The sequence below is a fragment of the Phaethon lepturus genome, unplaced genomic scaffold, assembly GCF_000687285.1.
Source record: "Phaethon lepturus isolate BGI_N335 unplaced genomic scaffold, ASM68728v1 scaffold21779, whole genome shotgun sequence".
NCBI classification, from domain to species: Eukaryota; Metazoa; Chordata; class Aves; order Phaethontiformes; family Phaethontidae; genus Phaethon; species Phaethon lepturus.
The window spans coordinates 1-20,441 of record NW_010564408.1 but is presented as its reverse complement, the minus strand read 5'-3'; the positions used below and the strand labels follow the sequence as shown (position 1 = coordinate 20,441).

General features: G+C 38.4%; 1 protein-coding gene across 1 annotated transcript in view; it reads right to left on the bottom strand.

The window, feature by feature from the left end:
* INO80D (INO80 complex subunit D) overlaps positions 1-20,206 on the bottom strand; it is a 31,885-nt gene extending 11,679 nt beyond the window's left edge. Inside the window, exons 1-5 of the mRNA XM_010294874.1 lie at positions 20,135-20,206; positions 12,269-12,364; positions 11,917-12,163; positions 5,587-6,335; positions 2,360-2,468 (exon numbers count right to left, since the gene is read on the bottom strand). Of these exons, the coding sequence (XP_010293176.1) occupies positions 2,360-2,468; positions 5,587-6,335; positions 11,917-12,134 (1,076 nt within the window). The 5' untranslated portion in view covers positions 12,135-12,163; positions 12,269-12,364; positions 20,135-20,206. The remainder of the gene's footprint in view (positions 1-2,359; positions 2,469-5,586; positions 6,336-11,916; positions 12,164-12,268; positions 12,365-20,134) is intronic.
* Between the last annotated feature and the right edge of the window lie 235 nt (positions 20,207-20,441).

Sequence of the window (20,441 nt, the reverse complement as noted above, 5' to 3'; positions counted from 1 at the left end):
GCTGCAACAATATGAATTTTAGAGATTAAAAGGCCAGAAGGCAAGTGAACTCAAAAATGTACTGCTGTTAAGACATTAATTTTAAACAAACCTGGTGAATTTTTGAGAGTTTAAAAGCAGCTAGAGTATCACACAAGAAGTTCAACAGAAGGTTAGAGGATTCCCCCCACAATCACACAGCCAGAAATGCTGAGAACAAGCTGTCCAGTAATGCAGAAATTAACTGATCGCTTTCTTTTAATAATCTCTTCTGAGAGGCATCCCTCCTGCTGTCCTCCATGGAGTCAAATGAAAAAGGACAGAATGGAGTTAGCTGGTGGAGAGTTATCCCTTTCACAAAGGGACAACAAGCTCAGACACAAATGAACAGAGAAAAAATAGCTTTAATTTTACTATGAAAAACAGTAAGTAAATTCCCGTAAGTTTAGGTATGTGCTTTCAGAATCTAAAGGTTTTGTGAAACAATCTCCATTGGTTTTCTGGTAAAATTAGCCTCCAAAATTCAGAGCCAGAACAAGTCATTGGCTGACTAAGTTAGGAGCCACTAGTTTACACCACCAGATTAGCAAGACAGACATTTTGACAAATCGAATCACCCAAGAAATAGTCTGAACTAATTCATCTTCAGCAGCAGACAGGCCACATTGCAAGTGTCAAAGTGAAACATTTCAGGTAATAAAAACCTTTACAGAAGCTTGCAGAATAAGACTTAAAGTTTTAGAAGTCTGACACCAAGTGAATGTATCAGTGTTTATCCATAAACAAAATCAGGAAAGTTGTTCAAGAGCTAACACTGGGCAGGCTGATAGAAGTACAAAAGCAGCCAGGACCATACAAAAATATATCCATCATGATTAGTTAAGACAGTGTTTAACTGAAGTGCATAAAATGCTAGAATGAAACAGAAAATGTCAAGACAAGGTATTATTTTCTCTCAGTATGTGAAAAGAGTGGGAAGAATTCAAAGGAAGTTAAGACAAATAGAAGACAAAACACACAGAGATGACCTTTATAAGCTGACAACAAAAAAATAGGGATCTGGGGAAGAACCAGATCAAATGTCAGAGAGAAGAGTGTAAAGGAAGTTATTTAACAGGTATCTCTGCTTTGAAAATTATGTATGATTTAAAAGTCTGAAAGTCTGTTCATGTTTTCCCAAAACAGTTAATTTAAAAGTTGCCTTTTAAGTTAAAACTAATGTTTGTGAAAGCTCACTCTCTGACTGCTGATGCCCTAAAAACAATGTTTTTTCATTCACAACCAAAGAAACCCCTTCTTTTAAAAAAGAAAAGTCTACACACTATTATTAAGCCTTGACTCACTGAAGGCTCTCAGTATTTAGTTATCCTGGTGTCTGTCCTGATGACAGAGATACAGCTTTGTTGTTCACCTTGTGGACAATCCTTAGAGATGGTAAGAAGTTCTGTTAATTTTCAGAATTTCCATGTAACAACAAAATAACGTTTTATCAACATCATTACCCTAACTGTGATATTTAAAAATTAAACAGACGGGAGACAGTTGTAGTCTCAGAAGTTCAGTTGTATAGTGAAAGAGAATCACGTTATAGAAACTACAATCAAATTTTATTGAGACCCCAATTTCCTTTTGTTATCAGCATGCTTCAGTTTCATTACAATACTATACTTGCGATGCTTTGCTTTAGCTTTGCACCTTAAATTTTACATTATTAGACATATAGTATCATATCCTGCTGTAAGTTCAGATTCATGACTTAGCAGCATATAGAGAACACCGTAAGCCTTTCTGCACCAACAGTTAATACCGACTCTGCTTATTCCTTCAATCACATCACTTCCTTTCAATGCTCCCAATTATTTAACAGAGGTTTATTCAACACTTAATTATGAAAAGAAGTGCTATGTCCTTTAAAAAACATGTTAAAACAACATCTTGCACAATTACCATAAGGATCAATGAGTAAAATGTAGCAAGTTTACTAAAAAAGTTACTCACAAACAGTAGGAAAGACAAGAAACTAATAGCAACTCCCTTCATTTGGTTCTAATTCAGGAAATACGTGTACTCAGCAAGGCACAGAAGTTCATGAATAAATCTGACTAAACTCAGTTAAATTTAGGCAAATAAGCTTAAATTCCTTCCTGATGCATCCTTCTGATAGCAGACTGCACAAAGGTCTCCAAGTTAGGTGGAAACTGGGACAGAAGGCGACAAGCTGTTTCATAGCTCTTACAAGAAAATGAGTTCAAACAATCCTTTGTTTCAGCAAAGCACTTGAACAAGTGCTTAGGTTCCACTGACTCCACTTGAAGCAAAGCTCACATTTACATAATTTTTTCCATCAAGGCCAGCATGAATACTAAAGAATCATACTCACTCATGTCTCTCATAGCCAAGGGTTTCTCGGATAGACCATGCAACCTGGTAAGGGGAGGTTTGCTCTGAATCGTCCAACTCTTCTCCACTGTCTTCAGACCAATCCAGCCCTAAGGGAATTGAAAACATGAAAGACGGATGAAAAGTGTATCCACCTCATATAAGACTCTGAGCAACCTGTGGCACAAAAGATGAATGTGCAGTATAGTCACAAGCATAATTATGTTTGATTAAATAATATAATATCTTCAATTACACATTAAAAGTTACAGTAACAGCTCCATTACAGTGTGCAAATGGCATGCACTGATTTTTCTCACATTTGAGTTTTCCTTTTAAAATCCTTATTGGCTCCTTTATCTATAAGCAGTGAAAGAAAAATCACCAGCTTTCTTACCCACAGAAAAATACTACAGCTTTCATACCAAACACATGGAATCTTTAGAGATGAGGTAAGAGAGAAGTCCCTGCCACAAAGAACTCACTGCGTGTAATTGTGAATACTACATGATCTAAATAGGCCACTTTCATTTCTTTCTGACCCCTGCTCTGTGCCAAAACATGGGGAGAATAGGAAAACCCTAAGACGAAGCAGCATGGACAGAGACAGATACATAGCTGCGCAGGATGTTCCTCTGCTCAGTCTCTGTAGTTGCCTGCCAAATACATACATTAGCATGAAAAGAGAGCTAAAGAGAGAGCTGCAAATACTCCTGCACTTTTACTAAGCAGCATGCTTTCCCTTAATGATGACTGCAGTAGGATCAACTTATTGTATGCACCAGCAGCCTGAGTTAGTCAAGTTGAGCACAATCGTTGAACAGGACAGCCAGAAACAAGAGTCCAGTAAGTTCTCAGGTGGAACATTTTATCTGGACATTAATCTTCTGCAGTTTTTTCTACTCTCCCTCTCACACCCCGTGGAATTCTTGCCAATTCCTTGCAGCAGGTGGGATAAAATCCCGTAGTTGCATTTACAAGCCAGCATTATTACTTTTTCTCTTTCTTGCATGCTCCTTGAAAATGGAGCAGCAGTTGGGATAGAGTTAAGGAGCACTTTATTTTTGCTAAAAACAAACTAAACAGCTGTATCTGAGATGATTCTAAAGTCAGATGCTTTGAATTTGGGAAACACATCAGTACTTGGTCACCTACTTTCCGAGTTAGACACACACACTTGGAATACAATTGTCAGGAGCTCCTTTACCATTGAGAAGTCACACTTTAAACATAAATCAGAAATATCAGAAACCCTATTTTTCAGGAACTTCTGCATCCTGAAAATTCTACTCTTCATTCCTATTTTTAAGATATGCATTTGAACTAAATTAAGATATCTTAAGACATTTGATAAAATGCCAGAATTATACTTCCAACTTAAATGTTTTTTTTACTCTCACCCCTTCTGTAAAGGAATGAAAAAACAGCTTAATCATTGGATAAAGATGTCCACAATTGATACCATGTAAAAAATTATCTATCCAAAGTTTAAAAACTAAATCAGAGGTTGCACTCTTTTGCTTCTAATGGGCACTGCAGAAATGAAGGAATAAAAACTAATGCAGATTCAGCTATATTCATACTGAAGACTGCAGTTACATTAATATCCAATTACATGGCTCTGATGTAATCCACAGGGCTCATCCACACATAAAACTGGCTGCACCTTTTTAAAGATTCTATGCAGTCATCCCTAGTGCTACTCTATCATAAAAAAGAAATCATTAAATTCTCTGAACTGGCGTAACTAGTCTTTAATACTAAGGCATATTATGAATAAATAGCAAATACATTTTCCAATCTTATGTAATTAATATGAGAATTCTGTTACTTTGCCAAATATAAAATGTTCTAATTGCATACACATACATTTAAAGGCCTAATTTTTTTTTTACTATACCTCTTTTTTAGGAAAATGTATTCTCTTCATCACTTGAGAATGTAAAACATTAAACACAGTAAGCGATCCTTCTACAGTCTTTCAAAACACAGGTCACTTCCTAAGCTATTCGGGTCTGTGACACTTCGAAGTGCCTCTGGAGTTGCCATTCCTCAAAAGACCTGCATTATATATAAGACCATCAAAGCAGTTTTCTGAAGAACAACGTCCTTTGGAGACATGCTATGGGATGCTAATTATCTTCTGAACAAATAGTCAAGCTATCCCATGAGTGCCAAAGGGCAGATCTTAACAGCAAATTAAAAAAAGGTTAATTGAAATAGCAAAAATTACAGATGTTTGCAATTAAATAAGATGTTATATGAAGAACGTCCAGATTTATCTGAAGTCTTTTTTTAACCATCAGGCATTACTGCTCTAATATCACGCACTGACTCCTGTTTCCCTCTCCCCTGTCAGTATTTTACTCATTAGAATAAGTACAGTTTAAAACTAAGCAGAGAAGTAAGGTAACTTTGGAGAGTGAGGGAGATAACAAGGACAGCTAAGTATACCTGGGTCTGTATTCATAGACAATTAAGTCACAAGGTCAGCTGCCCTTTTAAAGCTTTATCAAGCACTTCTACCATAGCAGCAAGTTGGTTATATTTACTTACGTTTTCACAAGCAGCAATTGATTATCACAGTTTCTAGATAATAAGTGAGGAGACTATTCCTGCACTGGTATGTGGACAAGACTCCACCCCTACAATTACCTTCTGTAACGGTGCTGCCCTCCTGCAGTAGTCTTTTGCTTTTGTTCATCCACATTCTGCACACCAATAGGCCCAGTCAAGAAAAATTCTCTTGAACTCCAATTTTCCCAGTCAAGTCAATGGGAAATTTGGATCTGCAGAGAATGATGGGCCAAATCTCCAAACTTTTACTTGCACTCACTTTGTAATGTGCACTTGTCACATATTTAACATTCAATCTAGCCTTGTCCACTCACATAGGTACAGCTGGTACCACCTTTACTACTCAAGTTGTAAACCTTCTATAAGATGTATCATCCAAGCAATGTTTTCCAGACTTCAGTTTGATTTCTCAAATGGTTAACAGAACATTAAGAAGAATAAACAACCAAAATGCCATAAACCATATGTGATGGGTCCAGGCATTCCCTTCAGAGAGAACAGGGCTAAAGAAAACACCAAGAGATTACCTAGTTCCGAGTTATTTTGTAAGGACCATACACAAATGCAGGACAGGGCTATGAAGACATTCCCCTTTTATCTTTTGGTTTCAGGTTACAAAATAAGGCGGCAGTGCATCTATTATCTACCCACCTAAATGTGGAAACAGATCAGTGTCCAGCTGCTGTTTTCGAGTGCACAGTTTCACCAGTCTCTGTAGCCGGCTCATGCAGGACGAGTGCGGAGAGAAGGCTGTGGCTTTCATGAGGACCCGATCAGTCCTTGGAGGGTCCACGACAGGAGCCCTAGCGGGTGGCAGGAGAGGCAGAGGTCTCTTGTTAGACAACTGCCGGGCTTGTGCTATAGTGTGTGTGGTGGGTGCCACTCCCTGCATTGGTAGGCTGGTGTTCGGAGGTTGAGGTGACTTGCAGACTACGCCCTGCGGTAGCCCTGTCGGCTTTAACGAAGCTGATGAAGGTGGCAGATGGGAGTGCTGCTGCTGCAGAGGCTGCTGCTGCAAAGGTGCAGGAAGGGGGCTAAAGTGCTCTTGGCGAACTTTTAAAATCTCTGTCTCTCTCTGGCGCTGCCGGTTTTGAGCCAACTTGCTCTGCAACTTCTTCCTCACTGTTGCCCCTTTCTTTAGGTCATCATCCTCCTCATTGAAAGCAAAGGGGTCTTCTAATTCTGCTTCTAGGTAGTGGAGAGGAAGCCTAGCCCCTGGAGGGGAGAGGGACATCCCATCCAGTCCATTGGGCATCTTCAAGGCCAGGGTGGGCACTGTCAGACTGAAGGCCATAGCATCCATCTGATGCCTGACCTTTACCTCCTCTATGGGATCATTCTTTTTCTTCCTCTCCTTTTTCGGTATAAAGCCAAGTACCTGCAGGTGGCTGTTGCAGTACCTTTGAAAAGTAAAAGCAGCCCGTTAACTCAACTCTTTTAAGTAAAATCTGAAGAAAACAGACGTCACTAAAGGAAAAATGCCTCACACACATCTCATGCCAATATAGATCAAAACACAAGGGGTTTTGTAAGTGTACACAAGTGTTCCTAATAAAACAGATAACTGTGGTGCTCCCAACCTGTAACAGAAAACAGAAACTTATACAAGTGACAATTTGTAATCTTAAGATACACAAGTCTTCATTCGTTATTCATAGAACATTCACACACAACCATTCAAAATATTTACTCTCTAATAAATACTCACAAAACAAAGTGAACAAAACAAATGGACTGTCTGATACATAAACTAGTAAGAACTCAAGCCATTAACTCTGATACTTTCAAAATCTCCCAAGAAAAAGTACATTAGAGACTACTTCCTTTCCTTTGGCTCTTCTTTCCCTGGAAGTTAAAAGTTAACATTTTCATCAATGCACATATTATTATTATGAATCCCACTGTAGTAGGGAGCACTTTCTTATATGGACAATCTCACTAGAAATACCTGCCGAGAAGTGTCACTATTTGCACTTAATGAACAAGTAGCATAAATATGTAAGTTCTGTTTCAGTAGTTTAACATGATGAATGTTGTAGCCAGGGGATTAGCTGCATGTTCTTCAAACAAAAATCTAGTTTAAAAGAAAGTCTCTTGTTGCTAGACAATGTTTACACAATGCCAGGAATATGTATACATACAATCCACAAACATGGATTTTAAGCTCTTCTAATATATAAAAAAACCCCTTTTAAAGTCATGTTATTTAAAAAAAAAAGAAAAAAAGGAAAATGTCTTTGAAAGTTTGTCATGAAAATTAAAAGAAAGAGTTATGATTTATGGCCACAGATAACATGCTAAGAAGTAAATGATTAATTTTTATCTGATTAAAACACGCAGGTGATAGAAATGAGGAAAAAGTGATGTCTACATCAAGGTATTAACGAACAAGCTAAGGACATGTCCATGAAGGTATTCCTGGATATAAATAAGGACAAGATATAGAAATATACCATAAAGGTATAAAATCTGATCAGTATGAATCTGAGAAAAGTAAGTTTTGTTGAACAAATAGGTTAAAAAGACATTATTCCTGGTCTTCATGGAGGAAAAAAACCCCCACAAAAGCCCAAACCAAACCCCTCAAAATATTTAACACTTCAGTTTACTGACTTTCAACTTGCTGTTCCAGCCCTAAGCAGCAATGTGTGAACTGCTTCTAAAGGGTCCATAAAAGGTAAAAAAGAAAAAGTAAATTCATACATGCTCCTTAACAGTCTCCATACATATAGTTTCTCGAGGGATCCACACCCATAAGGATTCACAAATCAGAAAAGGCTGAAAAGTACTGCTATTTATTATTGTCTAAATAATTTCTTTATTACACTAAGTTGTAAGTAATAAATAAATCTAAATGAGGCAAGCTGAAAGCCAGCAGTATGTGGAGTCCTTATTAGAATACACTGGAATACTGGAAATTCATATTGAGAGATGCACTTCTAAAAATAAAATTATATAATGAGAGCTCAATAAACCTTCCCTTAGAGTCAACAGCACTATTGCCATAATTAAAATCAAGTACTTTTAAAATATTTTGTTTGAACAAGACTGAGAAGATCTATTAGAACAGCACTTCTAGTATGACAGAAAAAAAAAACCAGACAAGACAAACACAATGGAAGTTTTTCCCCTCTTATTCCAATAAAAAGAGAGTTTTGCTCAATGTGAATGCTTCCTTTATATTGTTCAGAACTTAAATATTGCCACCTTGTGCTTGTGCAGGAGCGAGGAGGTGACACTGGCTAGTCTGTTTTCATTGCAAAATCCAAAGAGAAAGCAAAAAATAGAAAATGTGAATAAACCTATGAAAAGGTAATTAGCTTGCTAACATTCTCTGAGTTTTAGGCTATTAAGGGTTTTGCTTGTTTGTTTAACTCTAACAGAACCATTTTTATATGGCAGAGAATAAAGCTTTGGCTCTTACAACTGACCATACTGCATCACTGAAACCCAACAATATTTTTACACAGGCATCACCTCTAGACACAAACCCATAGATGCCAGGCTACAACATCATGAAAATATAGACCACATGCACTTGCAGACTCTAGTACACATTGACTTGGCTCTGTGCATTAGGCTCTATCTATCAATGCTCTGTCCTCCAGCATAATCAAGGATAATACACCTTGCCCACTGGACTAAAAGGAGAAGCAGAAGCTGGGAAGAGCACTTAAGACTCCTCTGGGTAGTGAAGATTACACAGGCAGTTTTGGCTAGGCATAATTTATTAGCACCAACTCAACCTTAGCCTTGCCAGGCTCTAGCTGGTCCCATGTGGACCCAGGCGGGCATGCACATGCACTTCCCCATCCTTCAGGATCCAGGATGGTTTTTTAGTTGGCCCTGGCCCAAACTGGCTCTGACTTCACGCAGTGCTGCAGACATGTCTGGTGCAGACATTAACTGACTCTGCTGGAACCAGTCTATAACCAGCTGAGTTAAGGCAATAAACTCTTTGGATCAGGTAGGGAAGGTGTTAGTAGTTCGTGCTCCGTGGAAGACAGATTTCTGGGGAGACTGGAATAGCACCTGCAAGTAGCACAGTCCCTTTCCCATAGCTCTGAGCACGAAACCTGTCAGGGTCAAACTGGCCCTACAAGAGGCAATTCTAATGAGCTTGTCTCAGTGGCACAATTTGTCATTTCTATAACCTGCTTGTCAGTTATTGCAGCTGACAGTATCACTTTGAGTATCTAACATAGTTTTTTCCTCCTTCCTTACTGAGCACCAAAGGCACTTATTCTGTGCAAGTGAGGTCGAATGTAGTCAGCACATATGGTAAGAGCAGTGGCTTAATATCCATTAAAACTATTGTAACATGAAGCACACAAAAGGTGATGGGCTCTGAAGGCTTCAGCTGGACAGTTTCCCACATCACTGGGAGGGCAAGAATCCAGACAGTGAGGTTTTCCACCTACAGCTGCATTCTGCTTCCCAGTACATTCCAGATTAGTGTCAAGTTCTGTCACCTATTTAAAGGAAGATCCAAATAAACTGGAGAGCATCTTGCATATTAACAAAATATTCAAAGATTCTCTTGAAAGAGGAGAATTAGAGATAAAATTGTGTTTAACCCTGCTGAATTTAAGAACCCTATACTTAAAAATTAAGTTGAACTGAACTGCATTATCTATGTGTGTGTATTTGGGTAAGAAATAATTAAGAGACGTATTCAGAGTAAATACAGATACAGAACCCATGTCTGTATCATCCTGTGTATATTCTTTAAAAGAACAAGGTAGTGAATAGAGAAACTAGACTTCAAATTAGGCAATGAAGTCATGTATTATTAATAGAATGTTAATAGTTAATAATAAATCTAATAATATGACAGCATATTAAACATCTTTGTGGCTGATAGTATCTCATTTGTCTGAGGTCAAGTGATTTTTTTTTTAATTATCTGTGGACAGACTATGAAGGTTTTGGCATATAATGCATGCATCCTGTTAAGACATTTTATCTTTAAAAGTATGTAAGAAGATAGCTGTCAGAGCAGAAGCCTGCTTCTGATCATATACAGTTACATATCTAAAACTGTGACAAAATGACCATCTGACAGTAATTTTGTACACATAAGATTAAAAGCTACAAGTGAAGAACTCGGACATTGCAAACATCTTCATATTGAACAGAAAGTGAAAAAAGTCTCTTAAGAAACAGACACAGGTTTGCCTGCCAAAAAAAAAAAAGTTTAGAGCAGGCACAATCTTATCACTAGCATTCATTAAATTTTATTGTTAAGATTAAACTCTGCCCTGAGAGGCTGGCTTTTAAAATATTATTTCGAACTATCACATCCTCTCATTTGAAATTAAAAGTTTATTTTCTCCTTCACACACCTGCTGTCCCCTTCAAGTACTGTAACGTGACACTTGACATGCAATTGAATTATTCTAATATAACATAACCAGATGTCATGACCACACTTCACTTTAACTTGAGAAAAATCAAGAAGAACAAAGTGTGAACTCAATTGTAGGTGTAAAGAAAAATCCCAAATTCCATGGAAACATATGAGATCTAAAAAAGTGTCATTAAGTACTATTATTTCTATTGTTTTTAAGTATGATCCCTGGTAAACAGCAACTCTGGCTCACTCAGCTCTTGCATCTGAAACTACAGCACACCATTTGCGCTAACAATTTCCACGATCATTTCTGCGAGCTTATTTCCAAAGAGCCTCAATTGTACAGTAGCAAAGAAACAATCACCGACTGTCAAATTACAGCTTAAAGTTATTCATCTTGTGCCATTTAAGCATTTGCCCTACAGCTTTTGACAAACATTCATTTTTTTTTCCCCTCACTTCATCATTCTCCTCAACTGAAATGGCAGGTGAAGTGCAAGTTAATTTAGAGCACAGTCCAACCGTTGTTTCAGACAAGAGAGGGAGCTGTGAGCTGAGAAGGAAGCTATATGTAGGGCACAGTGGGAACACTGCTAATAACGCAAAAGGTTAGTGAATGGCAGCTAATAATGTGAAAGGTCAGTGAATAGCGGTTTGATTCTTTTTTGGCGTATTTTGTTTATATTTTAGGTTAAAAAAATCATTTCTAACAGAACAAGCCTCAGATAGTTAACACACACATTAAATACTGTTACTGGCAGAACCTGTAACAATGACTCTGAAAAACTTGTGTCATATACACATGTCAGCCAAGATTAGATAATTTCTGCTATTTCAGCCCAAGCAACACAATGAGACTGGTGTTCAGGAAGTCTTAAAGAGCAAGTGTGGTTACAGTATGGGCTGAAATTCAGGAAATCTGGTTTGAATTCCCAACTCTCCAACAACTTCAAGCACTAACTCTTGCAAGGCATTTAATAGCTGGGCACCTTTGGTATCTTCATTTGGGGAGGGAGGGGGCGAGGAAGCAGGGAAGCAAAGAAGAAAGGGAGTGGACAGCACTTTCCCAGCTGGCTCATCTGTTACTAAGTAATATTTCTTTTATTCAAGTAATACAACACTACAGATCAGTACCAAATCACAAACACTGAATTGTAATTCTGGGTTCGTCCCTATGTGTCACTGCTCCCTAAGCCCAGAGGTATGCATTTTCAACTGTTTGTCCCAAAAAAGTAGATGGAAGTGTGCTTTTGGCACAGCTGGCCAAACAAGCATGCCTTCGTAAGAGCAGGTACTGTGAGTGACAAAGCAAATTATTTAGAGCAGCACGTACTGGGTAGCAGGTTTGATCCACACTTTATACTGAATTTCAGAAAAGCAATGAACTCCCCCAAAAACTTTGCAGGGAGTAAGTTACTGCCCCCTTTCTGAGTACTTGACTCCCACAGAAAATAAAGTTTACTGGTTTTAAAACAAAACCCTGAAAGGAACATCCTGGAATTCAATCCACTCATCTGCATTGGAACTGGCGTTCCTCCCTCATCTTGAAACCAAGCAGCATCTTAAAAGAAAACTCATGCCTATGTCCCAGCCACTTCCCACTTTGCAGATGGGTAACCAGAACTCACCTACGGTCCTCAGATTTGGGGATGGGGTTGGTGCAGCGTTGGCTGTTATACTTGGCCACATATTCACATTGCTTGAAGGGGGCAGTCTTGTCCTCCAGAACGTGTCTGATACAGAAGGCGTAGCCGTTAAGTCGCCTCTGCTTACACAGTTTGGGGCTATATGAGCACAAGGGCTTATTGTCAACCTCAGAGAAGTGTATGTGTTTGCCTTCATACATCACGTGACTCTATTCCTTGTGAACATCAGCTGAAAAAACCAAAATATTAAGACAAATCACATAAGGAAAAAAAATGCATTCAGTTCTAGATGGTGTGTTTCATTTTGGCAGGAAAGAGGGACCCAAAACAATACCTGATTTTAAATCTTCTGTACCATATCAATGTTAAGAGAGAACCCCAAGGACACCACTATCCTGGAATGATGATGAATCAAGATGAAGCAGATTGTCTAAGGAAAATACCAAAAACGTCAAAGTCAGTCAGCATAAAATAGATATTATTACTGCTTAATAAGTAAGTGGCCAGATGTAGCCACTAAACCTGTGGTTCAGCTAGCATCCAATAAGCCAAATCCACTAGCACAATAATTTTCAATCAGTAGTCACAGATCTTTGGAAACCGTCAAAGGAAATTGTTGGGAGAAAGAAAATTCTACTGCCACCGCACTTAAAACTGTTAAATAAAACTCCACTCATCTACCAGAAAGTGATTAGGAACAACAAGTTGAAAAAGGTTAAGCATGACATTAGATCACTTGCTTTCAGGAATCAAGCTGAATGATGATTAACCCATTTGATTGCAGAGGTTTTACTCCAAGTATCTTTGCTTACAAAAATGCTGGCCACATTCCTTGCTTTGCAAAAGTTTAATTTCATCAGACAGTGCAAGAAAGCTTCTTGTAAAAAAAAAAAAAAAAAAGCTTGCTTTCTTTACCACACCTGATGAACAGTCTTCAGATCTTTTAGCTGCCCACAGCTTCTGCAAGCATCAATATGCAGCCCTTCCTGAGCTCATCATGTTCTTCAGAGTTTTTCCTACCTTATTGTACTTATTTCAGGTAAATGCAAGCATTAATAATGTCAAAGGCAGTACTCCCATCAATTCCAGGAGGGCTGAAATGTCATTTCAGCAAGACACTGGGTTTTCTTCCCCCCATAAAATAGATTCCTACAGTGCAAATCCATGCAATCATAAGGTACTTTTTCATTTCCCAACACTATGGAGTCTTTTTTTAAAAGATGATTGCCAAAAACAAACCCAAAAACAACAACAACCAAAAACAGCCAAAACAAACAAATAAAAAAACCACCCCAAAGTAGCTTCAAATAAAATTAACAGTACACATATTCTGCAGCTACTCTGCTACACTCAGCTTAGCCTGCAAAAGGCAGCTTACTATTCAGAAAGGCCATCCTGAAGCACTAGACTAAACTCTTTTCAACATGGTACATTCAGTGCTCAGTTTAGTTTCATATGTGTTATATACCAAGCAAAGGAATGTACATAGAGGTAATATTCAGGAAATATGTAATAAATTAGAGGCATATGACAAATGTACAAATTACCACCTCAATCAACTTACTTGTTCCCAAGGCCCGAAACAGCAAGAACTATTGCAAGGAGGGACCCTACACAGACTTTGCAGGAAAGATTCCTCTTGTGAAGGTACAAGCCTTCACATTCCGATGTATAAAAGCGCCTTGAGAAAATGACAAGTACTATGGCATTGGGGGATCTAGAAAAGCAACTTTAAGTCACTAGGGCAAAACAAAACACGTTATCACACTTCTAACAGTAAACTGCATAAACCAGGCCTTTCTTTAACATATATCTAAGCTGTAGAAGCAGGACAGAAGACTACTAAGTATTCAAACACACACTTAAAATTCTTAAAACAGTTGTATATGCACATGTGCAGCTTACACAGCATACAGAATGGAGACATGCGCTACAAAATGTAACTGGCACGTGACCTGATTAATCATTTGACAATAATAAGGATCATTTCATATTTCCTCTTTATACACATAGTTCCCTTTCCATGCACACATGCAAGAATACACGCCCAGAGGCAGGGGCCTTGCACTTTGTTTATGCTAGAAAGCCACAACACAAGCATCTAGTCCAGTTCCAATCACCTTTCCCAACTTCTCTCAATGCATGGAAGCACATGAAACTACAGAGCACATACTACATATATTTGAAACTAATCATTAGAGTATGGCCCTTCACGATGCATCAGTCTTAAGAACAAAAAAGTTCATTGTTGGCTGTGCCCTTCAAAAACACGGAGTGGGAAGAGGGAACTCTCTCTTCTTTAGCATGCTAAGAACCAAACAGCACCTTTGTTAAGGCAGATACTGACATACACTTCACTATTATCTAGCAAAAATGTGAAAGAAAAACATAAATCCCATGGTGATGTGCGACCTGGTTTTGGGTTCCATGTTTGAGTGACAGCCTCCTCCATTACTATGGCAGCAAAAGTAATCAAATGAGTCTTAACTAATTGCATCTCATACACACCAGGAAGCTGACAGAAAGCCTTTTGCTCTGGAATTTGCCTCTCTTGACAGTTAACCAAAGTTTGTATTTGGTAGCATACTGGACAGGATGCAAAACTTGAAAAAACAAGTGCATCTTGCAGTTGGGGCGACTCACATACTGCTCTCTATTTCTTTCTGGTTTATTTACCACTTTCTTTTAAGCTACGACTTTCATGCTTTGCAGAGTTTTTGATGGATCAATGACCACCTTCCCTTTTGCACAACCCAGCGATATTTCTTTTCTGAAGGTTATCAAGCAACAGACCAAACGAAGAGAGTTCCTCAGAATGGTTCCAAAGTAAACAGTGAGAAATGCATACCCGGTGTGCCTCTGTTAAGCTTCTGTAAAGAAACTGCTCCACAGTTCCCAGACGCTATAATCCTGGACTTATTCTTGTGCCCCCAGTCTTATTTTTGGATTTAACTCATAATTAAGTCTTATTTTTGCATTTAACTCAACTATGTCAAGGCAGGCATAGTATTTTACTTCTCATTTGTCTGAAAAGATACATGGCACAAGTACAATGCCATATGAAACATTTCTAAAAAATACTGACAATAATCCTCAGGTAAACCAATAAGCTTGAACACTAATTTCTAGGTCTATATATACACTAAGAGAAGCTCATGCAAATATAACTGTGTTAAAAATCCTGACAGGAATCAATTAGTGCAACTACAGTGTAAAGAACAAAAAGAAAGCTAATATACCTAGGAGCCAATGTTATATTAAAAAAACCCTACAGCAAATCTCTCAAACTTGCAATCGTAGCTTTAGTGGTAGATTCCTACACAGACTCTCCAAAAGACAGTGGCACTATGTAGATACACCACCAGGATCAGAGACTGAAGTTGTACTTCATCTAAAAAGAGATTCTTCTTTTTACTTCTATAGCATACCATATATATATATATGAAAATAACAAAGATTTAAATTTATTGATTCTGATTTAATCTGATGCAGTATTTTTTTTTTAACAAAATATACAGGAGTTCTTAACACAGCTTTTTGCTGCTACATAAAAAGTGGCACAAGCATGGAATAGGCACATGTCACTTAACTGAAGAGAACTGAAACTACACTTAGCTAAATAGTGGGTGGGGGAGAAATTATTTTTGTCCCACAGGATTCTGTAAATGATGACGGAAACATGGACTTCCCCTGGAAAAATCAAATGCTTAAGCAGCTGTGCTTCACTGAAAAAATATCAGGGTACAAAACCTTCTGGAAGCTGTTTTGGGTTTTGCATTTATACTCTACATTGAAGCTGTAGAAAGGTTCAACAGAAAGATATGCTTCAACAAAATGATGCCTCATATGCTCAAACTGGCTTTAGCCACAACCCATGAATGAGAAACCAGAGGCTGCTTCTTGAGGTACCTAGATTTTCCTTAAAGAACTACTTCTAAAGAAAAGATTTTGAGCTAGTCAGAAGGGAACGCAAAAATGTGTGCCATTGCCAAATGATGTTAAGACATGACAGGTTTAAAAAATCATGGTAGGGGATAAGGTGAATATAGAATGGTCATATACAATATCACACAATGTTAGAACTAGGGATACTCAATGAAGCTAGTACAGATTGACTCAAAACATACTAAATAAGTACTTTTTCATTTTTACTACTCACAGGTAGTGAACTGCTGGAACACGGTGTCACAGGAGGCTATGGAAGCAGACAGTATCATCAAGTTCAAAAAGGCAATAAAAAAGTTCATAGACAATAGGGACATAAGTGACATACCTGCTAGAACGCCTAATTTAACAAATATGGATGGTGGAGGAGTAAGAGAGGAAAACACTAAAAAGTGTCTGGGCTTTCATGCTCTTCCTAAATAGTATCACTTACTCCTGCTGCCCAAGACAGGTTGAATCAACCCCTGATCTGACTCAGCAGGGCTTACATTCTTATGAGGTTATCACTAACATTTGTAATTTGATAACACATTCATCACCCCTTCTCCCATTTTTTTATTCCTGAGCAGCTGACTGGAAGAAAATCTCCTCTCTTTGGCAAAAGCCCTATCTGGACATGTAAAGAGCAACAAACTTAGCATCCCAGCAAGGCTTTATAGCAAGGACAGGCAGAAAACAGAGCAAAGCCATGCTCTGCAACATCATCACTTAGAGCAGAGCTACTTGTCCTGCTGACTGCAGCCACTGGTGGTCCGTAAGACAGCAGAAGGGGGTTTGCAAAGTGACTGTAAAAAGAGAAATGGAAGACTTAAATACACATGGGTACACACCTGCACAACCATCAGTACCTGCTGTCAGGCATAGGAAGAAGCCAGCTCCCAACTGCTTTTAGTACTCGCAAGCAAGCATAATCAGTTCCCTTGCGGCACACATCAGCTCCAAGACAACAAAGGAACAGCTCTGCACTCCACATACCCTTTCCCAAAACAGTTAAAGAGTGTAGCAGCAAACTTTGGGAGAAAATCTTTGCTAGACCATACTGAGTATCAGCATTATGTCATACAGAAATTTGGTATCTGATATCACCTATAGCCTATAGAGAAGTTAAAGGCCTAGTCACTATTAGAAAACCCAAAGCATTATAGCCCCAAAACTCAATCGGTAATTTTAAGAAAGCATCATGCTGAAAATATTAGAATATTTTAAAACACGTGGGTTTTAAAAACACCTTCTTAAACATATGCTCGGAATTTGACATTCAACGTACGTAAGACCCTTTTAGGCAATGGAATCCCCAAATGCATTGCAAATTGCAAGGCAATTATGTCGGTGGTTAAAAGATGTATAATTAAGAAGACTGAGCTCAGAGCTTCACACATTGCATCCAAACAAAAGCCACGATTAAAGAGGTCTTAACTGTGTTGTTTTGCATTTGCTAATACTAGTGCAGATTTCATGTTAAATTGCTTGGTGTGTTCATGACATCTCACAGACAAGGTACAATCATCTACATATGCTTCCAAAATCACCAGCTTGGGGCCAGAAGTGGAACATGGATCTCCAAGAACCTCGGCTTTTTTGACAAACACAAATAGCATAAATAGTAGTTTTGTTGATTCCTCAGCTTGACCAAGAAAGAACAATTTCCTGTGTTGTCACAGCCTAACCTTTTTTGCTGAGACAAACAATAAATACACAGATTTTAAGATGTTTAGGCAACATGGAATTTCATCCACTCAGAGGTCAACAGAGACCATAAAAATCATTGGAAAAAGACACACATTTAAAGCTAATTCACAGCAAAACCTTTCAGTCAGTATTAGTAAAAACTATATTATTAGAGAGAAAGCAAAACATACCTTTTTTGGTATTTCATACTAAGAGACTTTAGGCAACCAGTACCACTCTGGGAAGTGCCCTGTTCTATCAAGAGAAGCTGCACTACATCTAATTGTGGTCAACATCAACACCACAAAGTTGTAACTTCTGTCCCTATTCTGTGATCTAACCATAACTTTGGCTTAGTTCTGGTCATTTAACAGCTCAGTTCTCTGCTATGCTCAGCTACCAAACCAAGCCTGCTGTAATTCTGGAAACAAGAGTCTTTTTGTTAGTAAAAGCATCCAAACTGAGACAGAAAACACTGAGAAGCAACCAAAGTCAACTAGAAGAGTTCCTGTAGGGTACACTTTTATTAACTAGAGCGCAATCCTTACTCAAGAAGGCCTCTGAAGAGTCCCAGACAAGTCAAGGTACTGCACACACGTGCAAGTACCCTGACAGATCAAGGCACTTAACATGTTAAGATCGTACTAGACATTTTTAGTTACCACCTGAAATGATATATTGGACTACTTTTTTTTCATATGTTAAAATCTACCTAGGAAGATAGAAGCAGCAACATTGTCCTCATTCTGCCTTTTTAGAACACATATTACTTCAACTCTGCAAAAATGCAGTTTATACTGCATAAGGATGTCTGATACATTAACAGAAAAGCAGCAATATATTTTCGGCAATACCGGTAATATAGTTTATGCTTCCAAATATAATGCAAGTAGTTCTGCATTAAATTTAAGTATTATTCCTAATAATAATAATGGATAGAGAACTTAACAGACTTGTAACAAGTTTCAACCAACAGCAGAAAACATAACTACAAGGAGGGAAAATAACTTCTTTTTCCAAAACTGAACAGGTTCTTCTTTTTGTTTTCTTACACAAAACTAACTTAAGCAGGAATTTTAATTTCATCTGATTCATTCATCTAATAAATAGCACCTTAAGGAAAGCATGACAAAAACAACCCAAAGCCTAAAAAACAACAAACATTTAAGACTCTAGGAATTTAGAAACTTCAAAGGATTTCTAAAGATAAAAGATGTTAAGTAGGAAGATTCGTAACTGTTGCTAAGAGCACATTCCTATAGATTTCAATAAAATAATTTCCTAAACATGGCTATTCCTGACCTACAGTTCAAGACAGGCTCCATATCTTTGGAAGTCTTTTGAACAAGGATTTCTCTATTTGAGCAGGTCTCAGGCCCCAGACCTGCAATCACATCCTCACAGGCAGAAGCACACTTATTTCAGTGTGGCTATAAACAGGCCCAGGTTTTGCCAGGGTGAGTGGGGCTGCAGACAGGCGGCCTTCAGACACAGCAACAAATGGAATGTTTAGGCCATTGCAGTATCGTGGAAATGCACTTTAAAACATTATCTCAAAATATCAAAACCATGATCCTGAGAGAAAGCAGAGACTAAACATACCAACAGCATACCTTGCATCTGTACTTGAATGAAGAAAGAGCTGCAAGTCCAAGTCTTTTATTTATTCAAATAACAGATAACCTGCACTTGCATATGAGGTCAAACAAAGTACCTTAGTCTTATTTTTAGTCCCAATGCTGCAAAGACAAAGAAGCTTATTTTCACAAAATACAGGAATATCATTCTTGCTTCAGTGGGAATACTTAATAAATAAAATAAAGCAGTACAGTTCCTTACAGAGCATCCTTTTAGCAGTCATAAGCTACCGAAGTCGCAATACGGTATTACAATAAATTTGTACCTCCTGAAGATTTACCATACTGTAAGAACATAGTACATGCAACTCTGTAGGACCAGGCCCTACATACAAATTCATTCACTCATCAAAAAAATATTGAAAGATCAAAATAACTCCCACTAAGTAAATTTCGGGTTGCTTTCTGTAGTTAATTTAGTTTTATAATTAATAAAACTTGTCTGATGTATGTATACATTACAAGCAAATCACATAAAAGGCTGAAGATGGCTGCAAAAATGTCACCAGGTTGTAAGTGACAGCTTCATACAAAACATGAACACTCCAGTTCATCAATCAGCAGCAGTACCTGGTGGGTACGGCCTTAGCATGAAACGCTGCCAGTACAGGGGTGCCCACATGAGAAGGCATTCGACTACAGGGAAACGATGCGTTGCCCTAAATTTGCCAATTTTCTTTTTAAGTCTACCAACCCTCAAAAATTTAGAACAGCCTTAAAATAAACCTTCATTGTATGTTGTGAAGTAACAAAGTTAAACTAACTATAGATCTACATTATTTTAATCAGACGGCATAATATAAGACTTTAAGATGAGCTTTACTGTAATTTCCAAAATCCATTCAAGGTTACCTGTACAAAGCCATCAACGTTTTGAGCTAAACAACGTATTAAGTAACATTTGACCAAAACTAGACACCTCCTTGCAGTAGAAACTGGAGCTATTTCACCTGTGCGGGGTGAAGCGCGTTGGTGGGTTTTCCAGTGGACTCACTTCACAACTACCAGACGTTCTTGTCCCTGAAAAAAAAGGAACCTTTCATTTTCAGTCCCAAGGGGTAGCGACACCTCACAGGGACCCTCCGGCCCAGCAGGACCCCAGCCCACGAGGACTGCTAGGGTCCCCCAGCGGGGACATGAGAGGGGGCCAGGGCCCAGGCCCAGACACGGCCCTTGCTGCGTAGGGGCCCCTGAGGTGATCCCTTCCCCTGGCCGCAGGGCCGGTGGGCTGTTGCCCCCGTTCCGCTGACGCCAACC